Source organism: Rosa rugosa, chromosome 2 (genome assembly GCF_958449725.1).
Source record: "Rosa rugosa chromosome 2, drRosRugo1.1, whole genome shotgun sequence".
Classification (NCBI taxonomy): domain Eukaryota; kingdom Viridiplantae; phylum Streptophyta; class Magnoliopsida; order Rosales; family Rosaceae; genus Rosa; species Rosa rugosa.
This window is the reverse complement of record NC_084821.1, coordinates 38,480,449-38,508,268: the sequence shown is the minus strand read 5'-3', so window position 1 is coordinate 38,508,268 and position 27,820 is coordinate 38,480,449. Positions and strand designations below refer to the sequence as shown.

At 38.0% G+C, this 27,820-nt stretch overlaps 4 protein-coding genes across 16 annotated transcripts in view; 1 reads left to right on the top strand and 3 right to left on the bottom strand.

The window, feature by feature from the left end:
• LOC133733225 (putative disease resistance RPP13-like protein 1) overlaps positions 1–27,820 on the bottom strand; it is an 83,134-nt gene that overhangs the window by 51,566 nt on the left and 3,748 nt on the right. For 2 of the 3 annotated variants that reach the window (XM_062160853.1, XM_062160852.1), the window contains exons 3-5: positions 27,755–27,820; positions 27,471–27,545; positions 27,338–27,375 (exon numbers count right to left, since the gene is read on the bottom strand). The exons of the other annotated variant lie outside the window; for it this stretch is intronic. The gene's annotated coding sequence lies outside the window, so the exon portion shown is untranslated. Of the gene's footprint in view, positions 1–27,337; positions 27,376–27,470; positions 27,546–27,754 lie in introns of those variants that run through there. 3 annotated transcript variants of the gene reach the window in all.
• LOC133734314 (uncharacterized) lies at positions 46–8,105 on the top strand. Its single transcript, XM_062161944.1, has 3 exons — positions 46–993; positions 1,963–3,527; positions 4,038–8,105. Exons 1-3 carry the CDS (start codon positions 46–48, stop codon positions 4,654–4,656), a joined length of 3,132 nt encoding a protein of 1,043 aa, XP_062017928.1. The 3' UTR covers positions 4,657–8,105.
• LOC133732809 (putative disease resistance RPP13-like protein 1) lies at positions 19,211–21,006 on the bottom strand. The gene is made up of 2 exons (XM_062160400.1): positions 20,685–21,006; positions 19,211–20,566 (listed from the first exon to the last, which is right to left on the bottom strand). The coding sequence occupies exon 2, from the start codon at positions 20,546–20,548 to the stop codon at positions 19,277–19,279; it is 1,272 nt and encodes a 423-aa protein (XP_062016384.1). The 5' UTR covers positions 20,549–20,566; positions 20,685–21,006; the 3' UTR covers positions 19,211–19,276.
• Positions 22,603–27,820, bottom strand: part of LOC133733223 (putative disease resistance RPP13-like protein 1) — a 59,152-nt gene continuing 53,934 nt past the window's right edge. For 4 of the 11 annotated variants that reach the window (XR_009857566.1, XR_009857565.1, XR_009857574.1 and 1 more), the window contains 8 exons: positions 26,501–26,567; positions 26,315–26,386; positions 25,717–25,842; positions 25,495–25,619; positions 24,464–24,572; positions 23,629–23,736; positions 23,424–23,520; positions 22,603–22,956 (listed from right to left, as the gene is read on the bottom strand). The gene's annotated coding sequence lies outside the window, so the exon portion shown is untranslated. Of the gene's footprint in view, positions 22,966–23,423; positions 23,521–23,628; positions 23,737–24,463; positions 24,573–25,494; positions 25,620–25,716; positions 25,843–26,314; positions 26,387–26,495; positions 26,568–26,807; positions 26,881–27,820 lie in introns of those variants that run through there. The other 7 variants (XR_009857575.1, XR_009857567.1, XR_009857569.1 and 4 more) reach the window with 7 other exon arrangements.

The following is a 27,820-nucleotide window of genomic DNA, read 5'->3' as shown; positions in this document are numbered from 1 at the left end:
CTTACTTCACTTGTGTCTCAGGTCTTGACAACAAATGGACAAGGAATGGCTATGGCATGTGGAGTATGCTCCATGCAAGGACATGCGACTGATCAATGCCCACAACTCATGGGAGGTGAAGAATGGGAGCAAGCCAACGCCATAGGTTTTCAAGGAGGCCAAGGAGGACAAAAATACGATCCATTCTCCAACACCTATAATGCTGGACTTAGGGATCATCCTAACTTTAGGTGGAGGAATAATGACAATGTGCAAGGACCTCCTCAAGCTCAGAACTTCAACCGTGGACCACCAGGCTTTTATCAGAAGCCTCAGGCTTTTCCTAACTCTACTCCTTTTAATAATTCTCAAAGTTCTAATAATGCTGCTAATTATGATGAGATTATTAAAACTTTGACTACTTCTACTCAATCCTTATTGCAGACTCAACAAAATACTTTGATCCAGATGAACACCATGAGCAAGGATGTTGAGGAGTTAAAGAAGCAGATGGGTCAAATGATAGGTGCCATGAACAAATTCCATGAGCAAGGAAAGCTCCCAAGTCAAACAGTTCCAAATCCAAGGGGAGGATTCGAAACTGCCAAAGCTATCACCACCAGAAGTGGCAAGACCCTTCGGGATGCCCCAAAAGCCCAAAAGGATGTCCATATGGATGTTGAAGAAGAAGAAAAGGACCCTGCAACGTCCAAGAAGGAGTTGAAGGCATCACCTAACTCTGAGCAACAACTGAAACAAAAAGGTAATGATTCTAACTTGTCAAATTCAGTTGTTGCTAACTACTCTACTCCTATGCCTTTCCCAAATAGATTTGCTCACTCTAAAAAGGATGAAAGTGAGAAAGCTATCTTGGAGACATTCAAGAAGGTCCAAGTGAATATACCTCTTCTTGAGGCCATCAAGCAAGTTCCAAAGTATGCTAAGTTCTTGAAAGAGCTATGTACTACAAGAAGGAGGCTGCGTGAGAAAGAGGTAGTGAAGGTAAGTGAGAACGTCTCAGCTGTGATCCAAAGAAAGCTCCCTCCAAAGTGCAAGGACCCCGGAAGCTTCACCATTCCATGCGTAATTGGTAACAACAGGTTTGAGAATGCTATGCTAGATTTAGGCGCATCAATAAATGTCATGCCTTATTCTGTTTATGCATCTTTAGATCTAGGAGAGCTAAAAACTGATAATGTTATCATTCAATTAGCGGATAGGTCTAAAGCATACCCTAAAGGTTTAGTAGAGGATGTTCTTGTTCAAGTAAATCATCTTATATTCCCTGCTGACTTTTATGTGCTTGACATGGATGAACCTTCTTTAAATTGCACTCCATTATTGCTTGGACGTCCATTTATGAGAACTGCTAGGACCAAGATTGATGTCTACGCCGGATCATTAACAATGGAATTTGATGGTGATGTTATAGGCTTCAACATCTTTGAAGCCATGAGGTACCTTTTGGATGCTTCTTATTCATGTTTTTCTATTGATGTGTTAGATTCACTTGCGCAGAAATTCCTTGATGCATTGAATGAAGATGTGTTGCAAACCACTATTGAACAAGGAGTAGGATGGAGCAGCAATTGGGATGGAAAAGGTGGTGAACTAAAGAAAGTTGCACCAAAGGATCTTGAAACATCATTTGGGGACAAAGTCTTGGAAACTGTGGCCTCTCTTGAAGCTATGCCACACTTAAGGTATTCTAACTTTGAGTCTATTCAGTTATCTGCTAATAAACCCTTGCCTTCTATGATTCAAGCCCCTGTACTTGAGCTTAAGTCACTTCCAGATCACCTGAAATACGTTTATTTGGGAGATGACGAGACCTTGCCTGTGATTGTGTCCTCTACGTTGTCAAAGGAGCAAGAGAAGAGACTTGTGGATGTTTTGAAAGAGCATAAGACTGCTATTGGTTGGACATTGGCTGACATCAAGGGAATTAGTCCAGCTGCTTGTGTTCATAGGATACTTCTTGAGGAGGGAGCTAAGCCAAGTAGAGAGGCTCAACGTCGTCTAAATCCCCCAATGAAGGAAGTGGTGAAGAAGGAGGTCATCAAACTCCTCGACTGTGGCATCATATATCCCATCTCAGACTCCAAATGGGTGTCACCGGTCCAAGTGGTGCCTAAGAAGAGTGGAATCACAGTTGTGAAAAATGAACAAAATGAGCTTGTGCCCCAAAGAACCGTAACTGGCCACAGAGTCTGCATTGATTATAGGAAGCTCAACACCACCACAAGGAAAGATCACTTCCCTTTGCCATTCATCGACCAAATGCTTGAGAGGTTAGCTGGTCATTCATTCTATTGTTTTCTTGATGGATATTCTGGTTATAATCAAATTGCAATTGCTCATGAAGATCAAGAGAAAACAACTTTTACTTGTCCTTTTGGCACGTTTGCATATCGTAAATTACCCTTTGGTCTTTGTAATGCCCCTGGTACCTTCCAACGTTGCATGCTTGCTATTTTCTCTGATTATATTGAAAAAATCATTGAAGTTTTCATGGATGATTTTAGTGTTTTTGGAATGAGCTTTGATGATTGCTTGCATAACTTGGATTTGATTTTGAAACGATGCATTGAGACCAACCTTGTTTTGAATTGGGAAATGTGTCACTTCATGGTGACACAAGGTATAGTGTTAGGTCACATTGTGTCTGCTAGGGGAATAGAGGTTGATAAAGCAAAAGTAGATCTTGTGCGCTGCTTACCCTCTCCCACTTCTGTGAGAGAGGTTCGTTCTTTTCTAGGACATGCAGGGTTCTACAGGCGTTTTATCAAAGATTTCTCAAAGATCTCAAGGCCCTTGTGCACACTTTTGCAAAAGGATGTGGTGTTCAAGTGGACAAAAAAGTGTCAAGAGGCATTTGACACATTGAAAGCAGCCTTGACATCTGCTCCTATCATGATGCCTCCAGATTGGACTCTTCCCTTTGAAATCATGTGTGATGCATCAGACTACGCGGTTGGAGCTGTTCTTGGACAAAGGAAGGAAAAGAAGCCTCATGCCATATACTATGCCTCAAGGACATTGAACGACGCCCAACTCAACTACTCAACAACTGAGAAAGAACTCCTTGCCGTGGTCTTTGCACTAGATAAGTTTCGTTCATACTTACTTCAAACTAAAATTATTGTTTACACTGACCATGCTGCTTTGAAGTATTTGTTGTCAAAGAAGGAGGCGAAACCTAGGTTGATTAGATGGATTCTCTTGCTTCAAGAGTTTGATATCGAAATCAAGGACAAGAAAAGGAGTGAAAACGTGGTAGCTGACCACTTGAGTAGACTTGTGCATGAGGAGGATGTCCTGCCCTTAGAAGAGAAATTTCCTGACGAACAACTCTTCGGAATTGAGGTAAGTATGCCTTGGTATGCTGATATTGTGAATTATCTAGTAACTAGGCAAATCCCAAACACTTTAACTCGTGCTCATCAAGAAAAACTCAAAAGTACTGCTAAGCAATATGTGTGGGATGATCCTTACTTGTGGAAACATTGTTCTGATGGTTTGATAAGACGTTGTGTGAATGAATCTGAGTTTAATGATATATTAGTGTTTTGCCATTCTGAACATTGTGGAGGACATTTTGGTTCGAAAAAGACTGCTGCTAAAGTGTTAGAATCTGGTTTTTATTGGCCTTCATTGTTTAAGGATGCTTATGCTTTTTGTATGAATTGTGATAGATGCCAAAGAACCGGAAATCTAGGACCTAGAAATCAAATGCCTTTAACTGGAATACTCATTGTTGAAATTTTTGATGTTTGGGGCATTGATTTTATGGGGCCCTTCCCATGCTCTAATGGTTTCCTTTATATCTTGCTTGCTGTGGATTATGTCTCCAAATGGGTGGAAGCGAAAGCCACCCGGACTAATGATTCTCGAGTTGTTGCAGAATTTCTTAGGTCTAACATTTTTGCTAGGTTTGGAATGCCGAGAGCGATCATAAGTGATGGAGGATCTCACTTCTGCAATAAGTCAATTGAAGCTTTGCTCAAGAAGTATAATGTTACTCACAAGGTTTCCACACCTTATCACCCTCAGACAAGTAGGCAAGCTGAAGTGTCCAACAGACAAATCAAGCAGATTTTGGAGAAAACTGTTGGACCATCTAGGAAGGATTGGAGCCAACGAATTGATGATGCATTATGGGCATATAGGACAGCATATAAGACGCCTATAGGGATGTCACCCTTTAGGTTGGTGTATGGGAAAGCATGCCATCTACTCGTGGAATTAGAGCATAGGGCATGGTGGGCGGTTAAAGCCTTCAACATGGACCTGGATGAAGCTGGTTTGCATAGGAAGTTGCAAATCAATGAGTTGGAGGAGATACAGAATGATGCTTATGAGAGTGCACGCATTTACAAAGAAAAAACGAAGGCTTTTCACGATAAGATGATTCGTGGGAAATCCTTTGTGGTTGGTCAGAAAGTTTTGTTGTTCCACTCTCGCCTCAAACTCTTCCCAGGTAAGTTACGATCTAGATGGGTTGGACCTTTTGTTGTTACTCATGTTTTTCCCCATGGTGCAGTTCAAATAAAGAGTGAAGTAACAAAGAATGAGTTCAAGGTGAATGGACATCGGCTCAAACCCTATTATGAAGCATTGGTGGGCAAAAAGGTGGAGGAAGTACCCCTCCAAGATGCACCACCTTCTGAGGCTTAATTGACGGTACACGTCAGGCTGAAAAGACGTTAAAACAAGTGCTCATTGGGAGGCAACCCAACTTATTCATTTTTTTTATTTTTGTTAGTTCGTTTTAATGTGTTTTGTGAATATGCAGGTGCAAACATTAAGAAAGGCAAGGAAATTTCCTTCCTTCTCTCCTCCCATCATCACTTCTTTTGGAGTCCATATTGCACGGAGCTTACGTTTTGGAAGTCAAGGCCTTGTGCCTTGAAGTTGGTGTCTAACTTCGGTCTTCTCCATAGGTCGTGAGCATTGGGAGGTCTTCAAGGGGGAGCTTTTTTATAATCTTTCTTATTCTTTCTACTTGCCTTTTGGATTTTCCTTCTCTATGCTTTTCTTGTGCATTGTGAGTTATATTGCCATACATTGAGGACAATGTCTAATTTAAGTGTGGGGGCATTAGGGAAATACAAATTTGTCAATTTGTTTTTGAGTCATATTTGAAAAAAAAAAAATCAAGAAGAAAAATTGAAAAGAAAACTCTTGGGAAGTTGTTGAAGTGTGGTTTTGGACTTTCAAATTTGTAGAAGGCTCAAAGTTGAAAATTAGGCCTTTGTCCATTTCCATGTTGGTTAAAGTGAAAGTTGGGCCCAAAACAATGATAATTTGCCCATAAAAATGGTGACATAAGATTCAGCTATTTTTATTAAAAAAATAAAAAATAAAAAAATAAAAAAATGTTGGTTTTAGAGTCTTTTTTTTGTTTGTTTGATTCTTAGGATGCTCTTAACGTCTAGGATGAACATGTCTCTGAATTCATGGCTGAAGGTTTTCACAATCGAAATAGGACTTAATTGAATTCTGTGGTTAATCGACATTGTGATACTTGTATGAAGATTTGAGATAGGATTGTAACTTGGTTCATAAAGCATGCTAGGATTAAGTCTAATTGAATTAACCCTAAGTGAGCTATTGAGCTAAAATACTTTCTTTTCGAGTGCTTATTGATAAATTCAGAATTTCATGGCTGTATTTGCAAAACCTCATCTTTCTTTGAAAATCCAATGATCATGTGCCATAGATCTTAATGGACTAGAGAATACTAGAACTCGACTTTTGTGACTGTCAAAACTTGTATGCCATAATATGCCCTGATCTTGGATAGGATAGAAGGCATTAGGGTAACCACCATAGCCAAACAAGCATGTGTCCCCAATAGTGCCCGTCGTGGGACCCCTTAGAATGAACCCCTTTGAGCCTACGTTGAAAACCTTTGTTTCATCACCCTCACTACCCTACCATGAGCTTAGTACAGGATATCTCTACCCTTGTGCTAGGGACTTAGTAGAGCATGACATAATGTGTAGGGGTGACGATGAAAGACAAGTGTGGGGTGGAGAAAGCCCCAAAAAAAAAAAAAAAAAAAAATCAAGAAGAAAAATTGAAAAGAAAACTCTTGGGAAGTTGTTGAAGTGTGGTTTTGGACTTTCAAATTTGTAGAAGGCTCAAAGTTGAAAATTAGGCCTTTGTCCATTTCCATGTTGGTTAAAGTGAAAGTTGGGCCCAAAACAATGATAATTTGCCCATAAAAATGGTGACATAAGGTGGTCCATATATGCTCTGCTAGGTCCTTAGGATTTTTGTATCCTTAATCTTCATTTCAAAAAAAACCCTAGCTTAGCCCCATTACAACCCGTTTCAAGTCCTTACTTGATCCTTGAGATGGGCAGCCTTTGGTTAGTGGAGTCAGTTACAAAGTCGAGCTTATGGTTTAGGTCCATTTGTGCACTTAGTCATTTCTTGAGGTCTTTAAAAAAATTCTTCACAAAATGCTTTTATTGATGAAATATGCAAGCTGTTTGTTGCCTTACAATTTGTTCTCTTGCATATACTTGAGTGTGAAGCTTTTAAGCATAGCCATTTCTGAGAGAAAAATCGAGAGTATGCCTTGTAAGTTTGGATTGGACTTGTCGAAACATGCTATCATTCACTGTATAACTTAAGTTCTCCATATCTTACTTAGTCATATGAGTGTCACATGTTTATTAACCTTGGAATTATCTATGTGATTTTGATTAAGTGTTTAACGTGAAAGCCATGAGTTTGATATCTCTGAGACAACAGTTAGGAGCAGTAGAGTCATTTACTTGCTTTTTGTCAAGTCTTTGTTCTGTTTTGTATTGTTGTTTTTCTAAGGGACTAGCAAAAGCTAAGTGTGGGGTAATTTGATAGGAGCATTTTAATGTGGTATTTTAATAGTTAATTCCTCACATTTTGCTTAGTTAATTCCTTAACGAATCGATTTTTAACTTAATTTCTATTTTTTAGGTACATTGGAGTAGATGATGATGAAATGAGCATTAGGTCCATAATTACCTATAAATGATGGAGAAAAATGGAAATGCACTAAAAATGTCAACTTTACACATTTTCCTACTCCGGCTAGGAGAAACCAAGCCAAGCAAGGAAGAAGGAGCGACCACCTGACCAAATGAACTTCAAATGAGCTGAAACCTTCCAGATCCATTCTAGACATCCTAAGAAACATTTCTTATGAAGAGTTCAAGAGCCAAATAGAAGTGGAATGCCTTCAAACAGTCAGCCCAATTTTATGCAGAAGCAAAACTGGAAAACTGGACCTGTAAGGAGTCCAGCAGCGATTTCGGCCCAATGGCATGGAAATAAATTCTGAAAATTTGACACAATGATCTACACTCATGGTGGATCATTTCATATGAAGAAGTCACGGGCAAAATCTGAAGTCTTGGTGGAGAATTAATTGAAGGAAAAATGAGTAGAAAGTGACTCAAACCTAACAAATTCCATTAGTGTTTAAATATTCAAACCTAACAAATTCCATCAATGTTTAAATGCTCAAACCTAACCCATCATCATTTGTTTAAAGCCAAATAGTTTTGCTTGGTAGCCTATAAATAGAGGCTACAACAAAGAAGAAAAGAACACATTCCTTGATCCATTTCATCTCCTTGTCTCACCATTTCCTCTCCATTTTCCTTAGTTATCACTTCCTCTCTTCTCATTCTCTCACACACCTCTTCCATCACATATGCACACCATCCACTGCCCTAATTCAGAAACCACACCTCCATACTCTCCCCTCATCATAGCTCACGAGATCCCTACTCCAAGGAGAAGCCGTAGCCTCCATCTTCCATCAAATCATCTTCCATCATCTTGTCGTACTCCTGCTTTGAAGACGCCTCAAGCTTTCTTGAAGAATAATCAAAGTGAGATCGTGATATCTACTACTCTCTACGGTTTATTCCTTTTGTACTTTTCGAATTCAATATGTATATGGTTTTGGATTTCCAAACTATGAGTGAGTAATTTTCTTGTTGAGAACTAGTATGAAATCCTAGTTATGTGATGGACTTTTAGCTTTTGAATCTCTTTTTCGATTACAAGGTTTTGTGAATGCTTTGTTTGATTTTATTTTATAAAATCTTTTATATGTTTATGTCTTAGATTGATCATCTAAAATATGAGCATGTAATTTGGAGCTAGTTTTAAGGTGCAGTGCGTTCACGGTCTTAAAACACTAAAGTAGTAAAGCCTACATGTTAGGTGAAATCAAACAAATAGAATACATGCTAGGATGGCGTTCCTCACTAGTTTTGTACTCTAAAATCAATCTTTCCAAAGAGCTTAATGTGTTTATGTGTGCTTAATGAGTTAATTTGATAGGGTAGCGTTCTACACCTTGATTGCATATAAGCAAGCTTAGGATGCAGTGAGTTCACGGTTCTAAGTAATTTTGGGAAAAATAAGGCTTTAGCGGCAATCCTAAAGTTCTTGATTGGTTTCATTCACATGCCTTTGTAATTGAATATTAGGTTAAATTGTCTTTCTCTGATCATAACTAGAGGTGGATTATGAAGTTCTCAACGTCCATACATCTGATTTAGAATTCCTAAAAATTGCAACGTTTTCTTTCTTTTATTATTATCTGCATTCTTAAAATCCTAACCCCCCCCCCCCCTTTTCATTTATTTTTACGTCAATTTTATTTTCTCTTTTCTTTTTAGTTTTCGATAGTCTTATTTCAATTAACGTAATTTGTGAAAGTACCCTCAATCCCCGGACTGAACGATCCCTGCTTATCCTATACTAACAATTGTCTTTTGCAGGGTAATTTTGTGCGCTTAATTCAGGCGTACCAATATCTCGATATACCGATCTCTCAGTAACCGACGGCTGCCGTTTTAGATTTTGGGTAACAGGCCAATGTCGGTCGGTAGCCGGTTGACAGATTTAGTGGTCGGTTTTCAACCGAATCTAGCCCTAGTTTTCGTGGTAGCTTTTTTGATCCGAAACTAACCCCCTTTTGTTGTTCTTTCCAGGATGAGTAACCTGAACAAACTGGACTTTGCTTCATTGGGGACAACTGGCACTAGATACCACAAGTGGGTTCGTGATGTCCGCCAGCATCACAGGACATGCCTACCGTAGCCTAGGCTCAAGCTTTAGAAGCAAATAAAGCAGTTATGGAAGCTAATAAGGCAAAAGACATCATCCAAATGACTCGTCACATGGATGATTCGCTCCATTCCGAGTATCTGAATGAAGAAGATCAAGATCCCAAAAAGCTGTGGGTCTCAGTCGAAGAGTGCTTTGGCAACCTCCATGATTCGCTGCTTCCTGACCTAGAAGTGAGATGGCATAATCTCCGCTTTTGTAATTTCAAGTCAGTTATTGACTACAACTTAGAAGCACCTCACATCAAATCCTTGATGGAATTCTGTGGTAAAGAGATCACAGATGGGATATTGATTGAGATGACTCTCTCTACCTTCCCCTTCTCTACTTTGATGGTTGCTAAGAACTATCGAATCGATGTTACTGCAGGACCGATCACAAGGTTTCATGAGCTCATTGGAGTTATGAATATAGCTGAAAAGCATGACAACATCCTTGTGAAGAGCTATAATTCAAGACCCGTGGGAACAGAGCATATTCTGGAGTCCAATTATAGCAATGCCCCTAAGGGAGGGGCTAAGAGCAAAGCCCTAAATTTATGGACAATTCTGGACGTTCTGGTCCATATTTTTGCTCTAATGAGGAAGGTAACTGCCAAAATAGGTTGACACGGAACCAAAGAGGTCAACGTGGAAAGAGAGAGGGTGGCAATGCCTTTGGCCAATTTGGTGGCGCCACAAATACTAAGAACCATCCTAATGACTCTTTCAAAGCACCTCAATCATGGGAGCTTGAGCACAGAGATGTATGTTCTCGATGTGGAGCATCCGGTCATTGGGCACACATTTGTAGAGATAGTGAGAGTATTGCCACTGCCTACAAAGCTTATTGTGAAGCAAGAGAAGCTCACTATGTGAAACAAGAAGATCAAGAAGGTGATCTCGAACTAAGAGTGAAAGATTTCAAATCAGGCCAAGATCAAGAGACTGGCGATTTTGAATAAAGTCTTTATTTTCCAAAAGATGTAATAGGCAATTGTCATATATTTTGTACTAAATGCCATTGGTTAAGTTTTTCTTCAACTAAGCTCATCCAAAGCGAGTATGATGTCAAGAAAAGTTTTGAGATAAGTGGTACGAAGTGAGCTTTACTCCACTAATATCTCTCTACTTACTTGGTCATATTTATTTTGGAGTTACAAAAAGAAGTCAAACGTCTACTTTTGTTTTGCATTAGCTAGTTTCGGATTAGATTTTCTTTATAGTTAAGAAACAATGATATACTCTGTTAGCTTATGAATAAAATTTTGAGTTCTTTTCATTATAACTCCATCTTAAATTCTGAGCATATTCCTCTGTGACTACGATGGCTGGGCCATCACGTTTAGTTCAATGACATGGAATGGCTCAATTCCTCTTACCTAATGACACCTTAATTATTGTTGCAGAAACTCTCTGCACTTCTCTGAGCCAACAAATTCCATGCAAAAACGCATACTGTACATACATGTACATTTGCAAGCATAATTAGCTCTAATGGGCTACGCTCATTGTACCGCCAAAGGTACTAATTCCAACCAAAGGAATGACATGCAGACACACCGCCAGGCGGGCTACAGCCCCAACGTCGGACTACCTCCAGATCGGCAGCAACGCGCCGCCACGCGCCGCGCCAAGATGGCATCAAAAGCTTCTGAAACTGGGAACTGAAGTATATCAGTCCCACATCGAAAACAAAGAGAAGATCAACCTCTTCCTCACCTATAAAAGGTTCTCTCCTCTCTCCTCATTAATTACGCATTCAATACTTACCTACTGTTACTTTGTCAACATAAATACATTGACTAACTTAGGCATCGGAGAGTTGAAGACCGCCCAGCGCGGTCTCCCTCTGACGCCCTTTGTATTTTACTTGACAGGTAACGGAGGCTTTGAGAACACCACAAGTATCGATCCGCTCACCGGATCAGCGTTAACTAAGGTTCAGCTACCGCCGGACTTTTAGACATTAACACATACTGAGAACGAAAAAGAGTTCCTTTGCATGCAAATGATTGCTAACAAAGGCACATATTAGAGAAACTTATGTGTCACTCTAGTAGACTTTCTGTCACCACTATTCGAGTTATTAAATCCGTTGAAGTTATGAGAAAAGATCTATTAGATTTAGACACATGTTGGCTTTGCCACGACATGATAGGTCATCCTAGTCATGATATGCTGATCCATGTACTAAGAACTTCACACGGACATCCATTCTTTCGAGTGAAATGAAGCAAGAATCAAAGGTTGATTCCTGGACTAAGTATGACCGCCACCGCTGTCCTTGGCGCCTCCACTGTTCACCTCCAGCCTAGGGTTGGCGCAGTCTATATCCATGACGCTGTGGATGGCGACCATCATGGTGAAGGCGCCCCAGGTAATGCTGCAATCACCAAATTTGCTTCTAATAGCTTTTAAGATACTCAGGCCCAACCAATATCCTCATTGGTTGCTTCTAAGGCCCCTCGCTTGTTCTACAAATACTGTTCCTTAGGGAAATTAGGACCAAGACCGTCCTATGAAAAGATACAAAAATACTCATTCAATTCTTACATAGAATCTGAGGGTATTCTGTAGACCGATTCAACCAACTTGCAGACATTTATATATTTCATAATGTTTGTTGACGCGCAAACACGCTGGTCTCGTGTTGTGTCATTGTCTACTTGTAATTAATGTTGTTCATACTACACTCCTAACACATATCATATGGCTACTGGCGCAGTACCAGGATCACCACATTCAGTCAATTCGATTTGACAATGCTAGAAAGTTTACATCAAAGACTTTTGATGATTATTACATATCATTAAGGCTGATGTTGGACATCATATTCTTATGTACACACCCAAATGGTCTTGCAGAAATGACTACGGTGGTAGCCCGGACATTGATAATGCGCACCAATCTCCCTATATATGCTTTGGGTAATGCAATATCGCATGCAACTATGCTAATTCGTCTATGACCCACTGCCACTCAATCTATCTCTGCGTTACAGCTAGTGACTGGGTACCAGTATCTCATACTTACGCATATTGAGTGTGTTATTTATGTGCCAATTGCGCCACCACAGCGCACCATGATGGGTCCTCACAGATGAATGAGCATATATGTTGGATATGAAGCTCCAACAATCCTCTGCCACTTAATACCTTGGTAGGCGATCTCTTTACCGCTAGATCTGCGGATTGTCACTTTAATGAGACAGTCATCCCATCGTTAGAGGGAGATAACATGAATGTGATAGAAGCATTTTAATGCGACGTTTTAATTGTTATTTCCTCATATTTACTTAGTTATTTCCTTAAATAAATCATTCTTGTTTAGGAAAGTTACTATTTTTAGGAAGTTTCTATTTTTAGTAATAGTTTCTATTTTCAGGTCCTATGGAGCAAACAAGCTGAAATGAGCTCAAAAAGAGAAAGAAAAGCTAGAGGACGTAGGAGAGAGCTGAGACAAGGCACAAGGGCTGCAAAAATGAGCTGAAACGAAGAAATGATGTTTTCCCGGTCCAGCCAGGAAACCCTGTTCAGAAAAGGAAACTTTGACAAAGTAAGACTCCTAAGCCAACCAGGAAGTATGGTCGAAATAATGAAGAAAAATGATGTTGAGAGAAGAGTCCTGGACGTACTAGGAGACCTCATGGCTTGAAGATGACACATGGAGGCCCAAGAATCTTTAGCAAATTACCAATACATACAATTTCAGGCCATTTATTACCAATAGCAAGCCTGCTGTTTTTTAATTCCCTTGCGGTATTGTAGCTAAACCTTGCACAAGGTCCAGACCCGTGCGGCCATTTTCCTTCCTTTTTTGAATTGATTCTGTTAACTAGTAAATTACCAAAATAACCTCTGCATAATTAATGTACTGGGCTTCAGTATCATTCTGAGGGATTGCAGATTTAATATAGTGAGCTTCATTATCATTTTGGCATACACGACTTGCAGTTCTTTCCAGTTTCTAGAGGCAATTCTGAATGATTAACCAATTGAATTGTTTGTATACACATAAAAGAGCCAAAGTTATTTAACCTTGCACCATTTATTTATTTATTTTGAAACTTAATAATTAAATTGATCCATTAACAATATTAACCAATAAAGAAGACTTCAAAAAGCATCTATGTCAATTTACTTTGTCAAAATCCTATCAACTTCTAAACACAAAGCCACATCTGCAAAATATCAACCTTTCACTATTAATCTCATTCAAGAAAACAAAACCATTCAGATTGATCAAATGTAAATCCTAATCCTAATCCAATCCAACCTAATTAATATGGTCTTTGCTTGCCTTCAATTACACCTACTTTCGAATACCAGCTCTCGTCATGGTGAAGAAATCTCTCCACCATGGTTCTTCTCATGTTCTTCAATCGGTACATCCTCTTTGTCTATTGCAGCAGCCTTCCTCTTTGTCATTTACGATTAATCTGTGTATATGATAAATGCAAATATATCAGTACTGAGCCTCAGTAGTTTACTGACTCTCAATAGTGTACTGACCCTCAATTTGATTAAGAAACCATTGTAGTGTATATGACAAATGCAAATATATGAGTACTGAGCCTCAGTAGTTTACTGACTCTCAATAGTGTACTGACCCTCAATTTGATTAAGAAACCATTGTAGCTTATAAAAATGCAAAGGACCTAATCAAAAGATCCTCACAGTTGCAGCAGATCAATGACCAGAATTTCAAATAGAAAAAAAAAAAAAAAAAAAAAAAAAAAAAAAAAAAAAGACTAACAGCAGTAATAAGATCAAATATCCACAGAGCCTATAGGTAGACATAGTTTCAATGACCCTTCCATAAAGTAAAGCTAAGAAATCTATCTAAAAATGCAAGCTCAACCAAACTGACCCTTTCAATGACCTTTCAATGACCCTTCCATAAAGTAAAGCTAAGAAATCTATCTAAAAATGCAAGCTCAACCAAACTGATAATAGATTTGAGTTGAATACCTCATGCAATCAAGCGAATGCAATCATGAAGCTGAAGCTATTGATCCTCATAAATAAACATAAAAATGAGGTTGCAATACAAATAAAATCAGCTAAAGCTACTGACCCTCAGAAATAAACATAAAAATGAGCTTGCAATAAATATAGGGTTAGTGAAATCATGAAGTTAAGGCTACTGACCCTCAGAAACTAAAGCTCGTACAATTCATTTTTTACTATTATTAGTCACAGAACTCATCATTTTTCATCGGGACAAAGAAACTAAAGCTAATGACCCTCAGAAACTAAAGCTAATGATCTTTAGAGGGTCATATAATCATAGATTGCACATATTGCAGAATTTGAATGCTGCTGACTCTCAATAATCATAAATCGCACATACTGCAGCATTATAATGCTACTGACTATCAATAAGCTCAAACAATTCATTTTGTACTATTATCAGCCACATAACTTCAATTTTCACCGCCTAGCTATACATAAAAATGAGGTTGCAATGCACATAATTTTACTGACGCTCAATAGAATACTGACCCTCAATAGCCTAAATGTTAATTTCTTCGTTAAAGCTACTGACCCTCAGAATTTCTCAACCATTGAGAATAATCAAAATTTCTCAACCAAAATCATTTATCTAAGGGAGAGACTATGACAACACGAGGCTGTAGGTACTGGCCCTCAGAATTTCTCAACCAAAATTTCTCAGCTAAAGTTACTAAGCATAATCAAATTTCGACAATGTTGAATTCATACCACAAAAATTAGACTATAGCTACTGACCTTCAGTAACTACAAATTTATCTACTGACCTTCAAGACTATAGCTATTGACTCGCAGGTGTCGCACCCTTGCTTGGCCGCTGGGGTCATGCGCTTTCTTCACCGCCGGGGTCATGGGCTTGGTTCACCGTCGGGGTCGCGCCCTTACTTCTCCACCGAGGTTGCGCGCTTGCTTTACTATCGAGGTCGCGCCCTTGCTTCTTCCCCGGGTCGATCGCTTGCTTCGCCGCCGGGGTTGCGCGCTTACTTCGCCGTCGAGCTCTCGCCCTTGCTTTTCCGCCGGGTCGATCGCTTGCTTTGCCGCCGGGGTTGCGTCCTTCCTTCACCGCCGGGTCGTGCCCTTGCTTTATTGCCGGGATCGTGTCCTTACTTCACCGGAGCCCTAGATGTCAATTTGGAGAGGATTTTGATTTTTAGATGGTTTTGATTTTGGGATCGCTTTGATTTTGGGAGAACTAGATCTGACGGATTTGGTTTGAGAAAAAGTTGAAATAACAGCGGTGGCAATTATCGTAATTAACCAAAACTTGTTGTGCCCTTTTGTTTTTGTGCAAACGTGCCGTTACTGTTACTCATCCTAAAGATGACCGCATGGGCAGCGAAATATAAACCCTGTGCATGGGAAGAATCAATGGCACATTGTAGTTAATGGTCATTATCTCAAGAATCTTCTAGATTAATTATGGATTTCGGCAAAAAGGAGACAAGCCCGATTAATTTGGGTTGTTGGATGTAATGGAGATATTTTTGGAGGATTAAATCTGATTTTTCCTTGGGAAATCATGAAGATAACGTGAAAAATCCAAAGAAAATCAAGGAAAAACGTTGGAAATAAGCTAGGGAGAGTTTCAAGGGATTGTGCAACAAGAAAAGGCTCAAAACAAGTCCAGATTCGTTCCTCAATTCCCTCAAGATATTTTGGATGAAAATGAAGAATAAAATCTGCATTTTATCGTGGAAATCAAGAGAAAATCAAGGGGAGACGTTAAAGATAAGGCCATGGAGAGATTTAAGGAATAAAAGGTTCAAAATGTGTCCAAATTCATTGTCTAGGTTCATTCCTAGATATTTGGCCGAAAATGAAGAAGAAAATCAGATTAAATCCCTTTATAATTCGGCAAAAATATATTTTAAATATTATGGACTTTATTTTGAAGCTTTATGATTGGTTGGATGACACAACAGAGCTGACATGGCGCTATGTGATTGGTCGAAGCTGTGTGGAATTATTAAACAATTCTTTGGAAAAATAAAAGAAGATTCATGAAGCTTGGAGATCAAGTTCACGTCCCCTATATATACTCCCCCTAGCTTGACGTTTTACACACACATTCTCCCATTCGGAAAATTCCAAACGTAAAAGCTCTCTCTCCACCTCTCTCCACTCTCTAGTTTTCAAGTTCTGCGTTTTCAAGCAAGGAGAGGAAGAAGAAGAAGGAGCCGTGAAGATCCTAGCCTCCATCATCCACCTTGAAGACTTGCTTCCAAGATTCAAGAGTCCAATGTTCAAGCTCTCCATCTCCATCTCCACTCACGGTGTAATTCATGCTTTTTTCCTTGTAATCTTTTGATTTCCTTGTTTGATTTCGTATGAACTTGTTTCTAGTTAACAATAACGTTTAGGGCAAAGTTTAAGCCCAATTCTTATGATTAAATAAAGTTTTCTAATTCCATAATTGTGATTCTAAGTTGCTTATGTGAGTTTGTTCGATTGAATTTGCTTGACAGAAAACTTTTATATGTTTATCTTATTTGGGTCGACACTTATAGGATTTGCATGTAATTGGTGCTAGATTTAGGTTAACAATTCACCTAATAGTTTTGTGAACCTATTTCATAAGTAGTAAAGGCTTTGGACAAAGGTCGAATTCAATTGAAGAGGATTGCAAATAGATGAACTTATTCATACTAGGTTGTGCACTTAAGTTGATAACCTTTCTCTATGCTTCTTGCGTTGAACGTGTCTTGATTAGCTAGCTTTCTAGACTTTGATTGCATGTTTAATAGGATTGATCTAGGTGCTTTCGCTTAGGTTAATTAGTAAAGGAAAGTAAAATATGGGAAATCATTTGCTTCGAATGTTTCACATGATCAACTTCTTTCTCATGACTTAGATGATCAATTATAGGGTTTGAATTGAGTTTGATTACATGGAATTGGTTTTGATCTTTGTTTCTTACGTTTCCTTCTTGTATATGTGTTTTTGTATTTTCTTTATTTTAATTTTAGAAATCCTAAGTTTAAAATCCCCCTTTTTGTTATTTATATATATTTTTGTAAATATTATACTTTGTATTTATTTTAATTCTTTACTTGTTTTACAATGACAGGTGTACCCTCAATCCCCGGATTTGAACGATCCCTATTTACCGTATACTAACGATGATATTTTCAGGGTTAAATTGCACGCTTACTTTTAGGCGCATCAGAATGTTCAACAGGAACGACAAGAATTATCGTGGCTCATCTTGATCCCCGCTAAAGTCAAGTGGCTCTAGACGATGGAGCGCTTTTGCAATTAGGTTGAAACGCTTACTAAGTGACTACTTGATTGGGAAGGGATATGCCCGCCTGTTTCTATGACATGTTTTGGATTTTATCGCGGTTCATGTTGGTGACATGATCTTCATTGAAAGTCCTTAAGGAGTTAAGGGAAACCGCTGAACACTTGAAATCCAAGTTTGAGATGAAGGATCTTGGGAGAACAAAGTTTTCCCTCGGTTTGGAACTTGAGTACCGTGTTGATGGATGCTTAGGCATTTTGACAAGGTCAAGCCTTCAAGCACGCCCATGAGCATCTGTAGTCTTGATTCTAGAAAATATCCTCTTCGTTTGAAGGATGATGACGAAGATGTGCTTGAGGCAGAAGTGCCCTACTTGAGTACAATAGGTGGATTATAGTACTTAATTAGCTCAATGCACAAGACAAGACATCTCATTTGCAGTGAACTTGTTAGCTAGGTATAGTTCTGCGCCAACGTGACGCCATTAGACTGGTGTAAAAGATATCTTTCGACACCTAAGATGTTCGATTGATATGAGCTCATTCGATCCCTACAAAGAGATGATGGATTCGGACCCAACACCCACCAGGAATGCACCAACACTAGCTGGCGTCCTGTATCCCCATCCCAAAATGACATTAGTGCTTTGGAAGGTTTTGTTGGTGCTAGGTATCTCTCTGGCCCACATAAAGGTTGTTCAACTGGTTGTATGTTCACTATGAGTAAGACCGCGATATTTTAGAGGTCTACAAAACAGATCCTAGTCGCTACTTCTTCGAATCATGCAGAGATTGTTGCTCGTCACGAAGTGGTTCGTGAATGTATATGGATTAGATCCATAATTAAACATGTTCAAAGCAATTGTGGTTTGAAGTCTGCCACAGATGAGCCTACGAGCATTTATAGGATAATGTTACTTGTATTGAACGAATGAAGCAAGGCTACATCAAAGGCGATAACACCAAGCATAATCAGCAACAACAGACTCTCCTCAAGATCAAAGTGAACCAGGTTCGACCTAAGAACAATGTGGCAGACTTGTTCACTAAGTCATTACCTAAATCCACTTTCGAGAAACATGTTAATAGCATCAGTTTGCGGAAGTTATCCAAACTCTCATGATCTTAGTCATTCGAGGTAGATGCAGACATCAAGGGGATATGTCTACATGTTTGGTCTCTAAATGTGAAGGGTGTGTTGTATTCTTTTTCTCATTCAACCAAGGTTATTTTTGTCTCACTGAGTTTTTGTTACTTGGCAAGGTTTTTGACGAGACAACGAGAGGAGCACCACGTTTGGCCAACACAAGGGGGGCTGTTTAAGGAACTTAAATTGGTCTGGCCCAAACACTAGTGACTTGTCCATATTGTAATAGGGTTAGTCTTATAGATATCTTTGGAGATATCCTGATGACTGTACGATTCAGTTTCCTTGTAAGACTTATATTCTCCGCTTGTAATCCTCTATATAAAGAGACTCCTATTATCAATAAAAGCACAGATTATTCTCTCCCAATTTCTGACTTCCTAAAACTGTTATGTATTTAGCTTTCCTTACAAAAGATTTGGATTTTAGAAAATTAGTGTACTTATTAGTTATTTTCAACTTGGGTAATATAATTTTTCAATAATTCAAATATTTGTAGGGTGAACTAAGAAAATGGTATGGTGGCAATAGCCACACCCTAATTGATACATTGCTTACTATCCTTGTTTTCTAACATTGCCAACAAAACTTGCAGAGTTGAGAGGGAATAATCTCTCTTGTACAATTTCCTGAAACAGGGGAGGGATTGTGATTAAGCTCTCCAAAGGAAGTTGGAGGATTTCGGAGTAGTGACATTAAAAATTTAGAAACACTTTTAAAGATTTAAAATTTAGTAGAAACTGAATTTAACCACAACACTATTTGAATGCAAATGAGTATTACAAGCAAGGATTTGCGTAGGACTCATTGAGTTCCCAACCGCCCTCTATGCGAGCGGTGTGAGCAGTCTCTGGCTGATCTTGGCCCAATATTAGTTCCCACTTATCTAGATTTCTTTCAGAGCGCATGAGACCCCCGAGTGTTTTCGCAACTAAAGGACTGCCTTTACATTTCCTAACAATTTGTCTTCGAATCACTTCAGGATTTGAATGTGCAATGGTACCTGCGTTTTCAAAGGCGTGCTTCACAAACAACAACCAGCAATCTTCATCGGATATTTCCATTAGATAATGAGCAGGAAGAGTACCCATCATGGATGCAATGTGTTTGTCGCGTGTAGTGACGATGATCTTACTTTGACATGCTTCATTCTCAAAGGGACGCCTTAATAAATCCCAAGAAATGTAACTTAAGTCCCAGACATCATCAAGGACCAAGAGAAACCTCGTCCCCGTTAATGCCTCCTTGAGCTTAATCTGCAGCAGATTAAGGTCCTCAATATCACACCTTTGTGAAGTGATTGACCCATAAATTGTTTGTGTAATTCCAACAATATCAAAATCTTTTGAAACCCAAATCCATGCTTGGAGGTCAAAATGGTTCTTCACTCTAATATCATTGTTTACAGACCGAGCAAGCTCTGTCTTCCCAATCCCAGTCCTGCCCAGAATTGGAATCACCCTTACACGATTTGAGGTGGATGTCGACGCATCGTCTGATAATAGTAACTTCACAATGATCTCCTTGTCTTCGTCCCTTCCATACAACACACCAGAGTCCTCTTGCAAAGATGTTGTGGGTAAGCTTTCTTCTAGACCAAATGTTAACTCATCTCTCAAACCAAGCACTTTCTTTTCATCTACAATGTACTCTAAGTTATCAAGAATATCAAGTATCTTGGGCTTAAGACTTTCGTCAAATTCATCACTAGAATCGATCAAGTTTTGTACCTCACTTGTGCTTCTGCTTCCAAATTCAGCTTCTTCCAGCATCCGTCGCAGAGCTTCGGAGCCTATCTCATTGAGCAAGCTGTCTGCTTCATTAAGAGCATCTTTAAGCTCACCAAGCCATGCCCTCACCGCTTTGTTTCTGGTCTGCTTCTCTTCAGCATCACCTAGCCCTGCATTAGCTGAAAGTAACATCTGTTTCAACTTCCTGATCAACCCGACATTATTGACTTTCTTTCCACGGATAAAGGCAACAACGCGGCGGGAAGCAAGTCTATCAACCAGAACAGTAAGAACAGCTCCAAACGCCACTTCCAAAGCCATGAATTAATTCCTGGTTCACTAAAAGATAGAGAGAAGAAAGTGCAAAACAGAGAACAGATTGTTTTTATTGATGCACACACGATACTCTATAGCTTCTTGGTAGTCTAACTAAAGGCACAAGAAAGCTCTTTACCACCTGTTACTTATATATACATCTGTGCAATCCTCAGATAAAAAGCTCCAAATTAGTTTTGGCTTCTTTGCAAGGACTGCTGCTGTGGGTTTGAATTTTCCTGCGTAATTTGCTAAACTGATTTCGATTATTGCAAGAGGTATGAACTTTCCATGAAACTAGGTCCCTATCTTTTATTTATAATATCCGGCGTTACTATCATAGCCTTATTAAGTTAATCATAGTTGGCAAGCAGTCACTCCAATTAGAGAAACTTAAACCATATGCATTTTACAATACACTACAGCAAAAGCCAGATCCAAAATCTTGGTAATTATTACACTTTTAATTTCCTTTTTCCTTCCGTATATTTCTTAATGACAATGTCTGTGCAGAAAAATAAACAATAGAAAATAGATGATTACAAAGAATCTACAATCTCAAAAATTGCTAATAGTTTGACCGATTTGGATCAAGTGAGTATCTGATCTGCAAAATTAAGATTGAAAAATCAAAAATATTTGTCATTCATGAATTAGAACTCGTATTTGCCCTTTAAAAGTCAAATACAAGCCTTAATCAATGTGAATTGAATTACACCACCCTACGTCTAGTTATGCAACAATTATATATGGTCATTTGAGGTCAATGACTCTAGAATTTAGCTATGAAAATGTATTTATGATTCTCATCAAATTAATCAGTTGAGTTGCTCAATTCATCACAAGGACTAGGTTAGTATTTTGAGTTTATCCGAATATTATTGAGCTCAACTGCTAGGATAAAGCTAGTTTGAAAAAAATGAGTTTCAGTTTTGTTTCCCCTCTTCACTTTGGAAGTTACTTGGATAATAATGTCTGGTAAAACAAATAGATACGTTGCAAAGAGATAAGAGTTGAAAAAACAATACTAACAACAAGAAAGACAAGGATGAGTCATTTTCATATTCCAGAAAAGCTTAGGAAATTCACCAAATACATCATTCTCAAAGAAACAGCAACACATCGTTCTCCGTCTGATGCCTAAATTAGTATAATTGGCATGTTCATCAGATATTCCAATTTCTTAGTGCATAATTGTCAATATTTAAGGTGGGATTCGTGTGCTGGGTTCCTAACTGGACCGGCCTCATGGATTTAATATAGTCTTTTTCTGGATTTTTCATAAGGCTGATAGGAAGACTATAGAAAACATAGGTCACAGATCCCATTTAGTTTAGAAGGCCAAAGGAAACATCATAATACTGATTTATTGCACGTGTTAAATAACACATTTGTGACCCATAACCAAGCAGTTCATTTCAAGAATGAGGAAGATGTGGAGATCCGTGATTTCGAGAATTTCATTATGTTGTGTACGGTGGTATACGTACAGGAGGTTCTAGAGACTCCAGTGACTCCAATCAACTCAAACTTTATACTTATGCAAGCCCAGACTCTCCAATGTCCTCACTCATCGGATTTCATTGTTTCAGACAAGAAAGAAACAGCAAAACAAATACTTTAACGGAAAACCATAATGAGCAATGCACAGATCTAAAATCAATAATTTGGTCATCAACCATCAAATTTAGAAGTCAATGAAGCATGCATTTCCACAGACACATGGTGTTCGATACCGCAGGATCTGATTGGCTTCAAAAATATTTCTATTTTCATGTTCATATTTGTCGGTTTCGGTATGTGCAGCATTAGGAAAGTGGTTCCTCTGAGAATGGATAAGGCTGGGCACGGGTTAGCCCAGCAGGTTTTTTCATGGACCGAATAAAACCACCGAGAACATCCGGGTCCAAATTCTCAGGTTTTCGGACCCAAACAACATGACGTCAAAATAGTTAAGCAGCCTCTATTTCCACTACTCATGAACCTGTACTTGAGAAAATGTAATCTAATCTATCAAGTATCAACAATGACATTCCAATGCAAACACAAAGCCACAAGGGTGACAAAGGCATGAAAGATCAAATTTAAGTAAAGAAATTTGAATTGTTTGTGTTTATGAAACTTGAAACTTTGGAATTTTCATGCCGAAGTGTCGCAAGACAAACTTCTGATGCAAGAATTGAAGACTAATATAACATGAGATTGTCTAGTAATCTACTCTCATTATCTCAAGATTATAACGTCACACTCAAATGCAAATAGAAAAAGAAAAAAAAGTTGAAGATTTGAACATTGTTTGACTAATTCATTACTGCTTCAGTTCAACTCTTCTACAAGCATATTGGGCATGATAAGATATCCATTCCACTTGCAGCAAGCCAGCAATCAATTACCAAGCACAAAGGTTTGCTTCCCTACACAATCTCGAATCCAATACCATAATCGCATAAGTTCAATAGTTCACTATATTAGTTGTGTTCACAATTAAAATCTAATAACATGATATAAAGTGATTAACTCAATCAGTTAATAAGAATGACTCAATCACTCAATCACAGATTCACAAGCATAACACACTTTGAAGACTCTCATAGTCTCATTTTCTCATTAACAACATAACACAATTGTAATGACACAATCTGTGATAAAATGACAACTTGCAGATAAAGTTTGATTATCAAATCAGAAACAGAGTCATAAAGCCACATTGTTATGTATTGTCATTACTCATTAACAAATATCTCAGCAACTATAATCTAAAATTAAAATCACAAACTCACTGCATTTCAATGATGTCATGGTTTCACTTTCCTTTTTTCAATTAACTGAATAGTAGACCAAAAAAAAAAATAAGAATAAAAAAAGTGACATAATGAATTACCAATCCTGATGTGCAGCATCAGAATTCTTTGATTTTTTGTAAGCCTTAATTGCAGCCTTCTGTGCAGACTTGTCACCAGATTTCTCTTTTGCATATTCTGCATTTCAGTTGCAAAACAAACACAGTTAGATACATAGATACCACAGAGTCCACTCAAATAAGGAAAAATGAAAACAAAGAAGCAGTAGGATACAATTAAACTTACCCATTTCCACTTCCTCATGGAATTCCATCTCCTCCATTCCGAATGGATCCCTCCATCATTCTTGGGATTCATTTCGCTGTGTCACTTCTTAGCATCATTTACACAACTCTAGCAATAATTACACTATTTTAGTAAGAAAATATTGATATTATAGTAGTGAATGTCAACCATATCTTAAATATTATTAATTTTCTGTTTGCTTTGTTAGTGATACCCAAACATTACAAGATCTTGATTTCCCATCCCAAAAAGAAAAAATGGAATAAGTTTCCCATCAATTTTATTCTCAAACCAAACGAGGGCTTAGAGCCTTAGACAACTCTGGAAGAGAAAATGCATGTAGACAATGCTTAGAAATGCAAGTAGAAATTTTCATTTACTTTTGGGAAGATTGAAAGCCAATATTCAACCATTGGAGGTGGTGCCTCAAGTACTAGAAGCATCTGCAGTTAATTCTTTCAATCTCTCAATCTAACTCGGTTCACAATACTTCAATGTAGAGAATCCTACTCTAACTCACTCTAACTTTGACCACAAAAAGCTGTCATATTTGATGCTAAAGAGCAGAGGACTATGAACACACAGTTTGATATACCCATCAGGGAATGTTTTTGGTATTTTAACATTCAAAAGTATGCATCCGTCTCAAGATGAAATTTTTTGAGGCTAAAGAGCAGAGGAATATGAAGTATGAACACACAGTTTGATGTACACATAAGGCAATGTTTTTGGTATTTTAACATTCAAGAGTATGCATCTTTCTCAGGATGATATATATTGACACATAATCCATCAAAGTTGAGCAATGTGCAGCCATGGATGAATCGAGGATTACCAGGAAATTCTTTGTACACATCCTGTTTGCGACAGTTTTCTTTTATTAGAAAACAACAGCCTATAAACAGCAGCAAACATTCCCCTGCCAATTATGGGAGGAGGGAATCCTGCGATTAAAAAATAAATAAAAATAAATATGTAAGAAGGTACTGCCCAGTCCAATGAGATAACTACTGATTCAACACCTGAAACTTGAAGGAGATGAATTATGTTCAGCAGCATAAAACTCACATTTGATCTAATAATCACCAATGCATAAGCTCCGAAGAAAAGAAAGGTTGCTCAAGTAGCTAACCTTATCCAGAAGGATGGAAATTATTCAAACCAATATATGCTAACCTCAAGTATCCTACGAACTACTTTACATATAATCAATCCATATAATTTTTGTTATCTGTGTACCGGGTTTCTAAGCGTTCCTATAAAGTCTCTTAGATCTCACCGTCTTGATCTACTCCACTTATAAAAAAAATAAATAAATAAAATAAAAAAGCAAAATAAAAAATAAAATACATTTTTCTGACCCAGATTCAACCAGCGATTTTATAGAATGAGGAAGACATAAAGAACCATGATTCGACGATCGGAATACATTATACATGTGCTATACATGAGTCTATACACTGGAGGTTCTAGAGACTTTCCAATGAGTAAAATCAACCTAAACTTATAACAATGCAAGCCAGACTGCACTATCTTTTTATTAATTGCATTACTGAATGGTTTGACGAGAAAGAAACATCAAAACAATTACACTTTCAAGTATACAATAAGTTACAAACTCAATAATTTGGTCATCCTTCATCAAATTTAGAAAGATAATGAAGCATGCATTTCCACAAACAGATGGTGTGCATATAAAGAGTTCATCTCTTAAAACGTATGACTAAAATAGATATGGTGATTCGATACAGGCAATTTCCTTGATTTTAAGAATTCGAAGAAAAAAAAAAACCAAACTAAATTAGTCATAAAGACACATAGTCAAGTCCAAATTAGAACCAAGGGATACAAGTTTAAATAACGTACCTAAGAAAACTTCAGAAAAGAAGATCTGCATAGAGAATGCTTAGCTCAGACCTGTACCTAGAACTTTTCAATAATTGATGATTCAGAGGCTCTAAACTGGATAGTAACCGGATCAACCACGGAACCTGTCAAAAATTGAAAATAATAAAATAACTAAGCGTCAATGAAAAAAAAAAGAGGGGTAAAGACAAAAAGAAACAAAAAAATTAAAAAGAAAAATACCAAGAGGCGACAATGAAGTTGGTGCTGAAAGTACTAGAGCCACCTGCAATTACATTCTTTCAATCACTGCTTCATCTATGAAAACACTCTGATGTGGTCCAAAACAAAGACATAACGTAGAGAATCCTGGCATAAATTTTAAATAAAAGCTGTCAAAATTTGATACTAGTTTAAGAGTATTAGACTATGAATACACATTCTGATACATAAGGGAATATTTTACTTTCAATTTTGTTTTTAACATTTAACAGTACATTATTGAAATGAGAGACTTGAGTCCCTGAAAATCCATGAAACTTGACAAATGTGTAGCCATGGATGAATCGAGCATTACTAGGAAACATATTGTTGAAAATGTAACATAAAAATGTTTACTAAAGTAACATAACTGGCATGAACCTTCTCCATTATTTGTAACTTGCACATAATGGAGAAGGTTCATGCCAGTAAGGTTGGGAGCAGGGCCGCTTAGCTTGTTATTAGACAAGAATCTAAGAATATGATCACCAGAGGCCTCTATATGGTTCTTCATAATGAACGGTAACAACTCTCCTGAAACAGTATAAAGTAATATCTGGCAAGGTTTTAATCTACTCACAGCTGAGAGACATTTGTAAGACTGTAGAGGCTCAGAGGAATAGGCCCAGTTAACATGTTTCTATCAAATCGCCTGTAATCAGACAGTTATACTTCATTAAAAGAACTTGATTCGGAGAACAATAGAACAAAAAAATAGAATCCACATAATGTATTAGAGAATTTGTGGAATTGATACTCACACAACCTCCAAAGACTTTACAAGTCCAAGGCTGGAAAGGATGCCGCCAATGAGTTGATTACTTTCGAAGAGCCTGAGCAGGAAATGTATAAGGGGATGCTAATTGTATGAGAAAGAAAAATAATCTGAGGATAAACTATATTAGAGAGTTAAGGAGTTAGGAAGTTTTAAGTTCAAAATGGTCAATAAATATGAAAAGACTCCCAAGGAAAACAGGTCACACTTTCTATAATGCACAGATATCCCCAATTCTCAGTGTCTACATTTCCAATATATCTGTGTATGGGTGTGTGCGTCGTGTATTTAATCTTACACATGTATCAGGCTCATGTTTGAGCTAAAAAGCTTTGATGGAATTGTGCCTGAGAGCTTATTCATTCCGAGATGACTGCAAAATATGGAGACAATCTTAGATGATTGAAGGATACCATTACAGGACAAGCAATGGACAATAGGGAAAAAAAAAAAAAAAAGGAAGTTGACATACAAGTGCTTGCAATGACTGAGAATGTCAAGACCAGGTTCACCACTATCAGAGACTGGGATGCGTCCTTCAAGGTTGTTGTCAGCTAGATCCAGCCAATATAGTCTAGACAGACTACCAATAGAAGATGGTATCCTCCCAGAGTTCAGAGACCTGGGGTTTCATAAACGAAAAGAGCAAATTGAGCACCAAATATTTGAAAATTTCAGATAGATGAGCAGATATAGCAAATCGTGTCATTTACAGCATCCAAGATAACATCCATAAGAATGTTCATCTTTCAGCTGAGCTGTAAAACATTTATGAAGGAATACAAAATTCTTACAGATATACTAGCTCCTGTAGGGACCCTACAGTAGGAGGGATGAGACCAGAGAAGCTGCAACCAACCAGAATTCTGCAATGGACCCAAGCAAGCAATTTTATGACAAGATTTTACAATGGCATTGTAGTTTTAACAGTTGGCCTCCAAGTAAAATAGTATTTCCCTACATGTTAGATAGCTTCTTCAAACTCCCAATTTCTGCTGGGAGTGGTCCTGTCAGGCCCTTGTTGTAAGATAGATCCCTAGATGAAGAGAAACATGAAAGAAGAATTAGAATACTTATCCAATTGCTCAAGATTTTGCTCTATCTAGTTATAAAACTTGGTAGAAAATTGGTTCTTCAATTTTTTATGATGATACAAGTAACATTGCAAGTTCATCAAGCCTTGAGAGTGTGTAGCAAATCTTATGACATCTGCATTATGCCGACTAACAAATAGTTTTGACTCACCGGGAAGTTTCTATCTCAGCAGTGGAATCATCTGATTAGGGAATTACAAAGCACATGGAGTGGAGC

Excerpts from the sequence above, each read along its gene's own strand:
- LOC133734314 (XM_062161944.1), top strand. The coding sequence starts at position 46 with ATGGCTATGGCATGTGGAGTATGCTCCATGCAAGGACATGCGACTGAT. Across the intron at positions 994-1,962 it reads TAGTGAAGGTAAGTGAGAAC|GAGGGAGCTAAGCCAAGTAG; the intron begins GTCTCAGCTGTG and ends ATACTTCTTGAG. Across the intron at positions 3,528-4,037 it reads CGTTGTGTGAATGAATCTGA|TAGGCAAGCTGAAGTGTCCA; the intron begins GTTTAATGATAT and ends CCCTCAGACAAG.
- LOC133732809 (XM_062160400.1), bottom strand. The coding sequence starts at position 20,548 with ATGGCTTTGGAAGTGGCGTTTGGAGCTGTTCTTACTGTTCTGGTTGAT.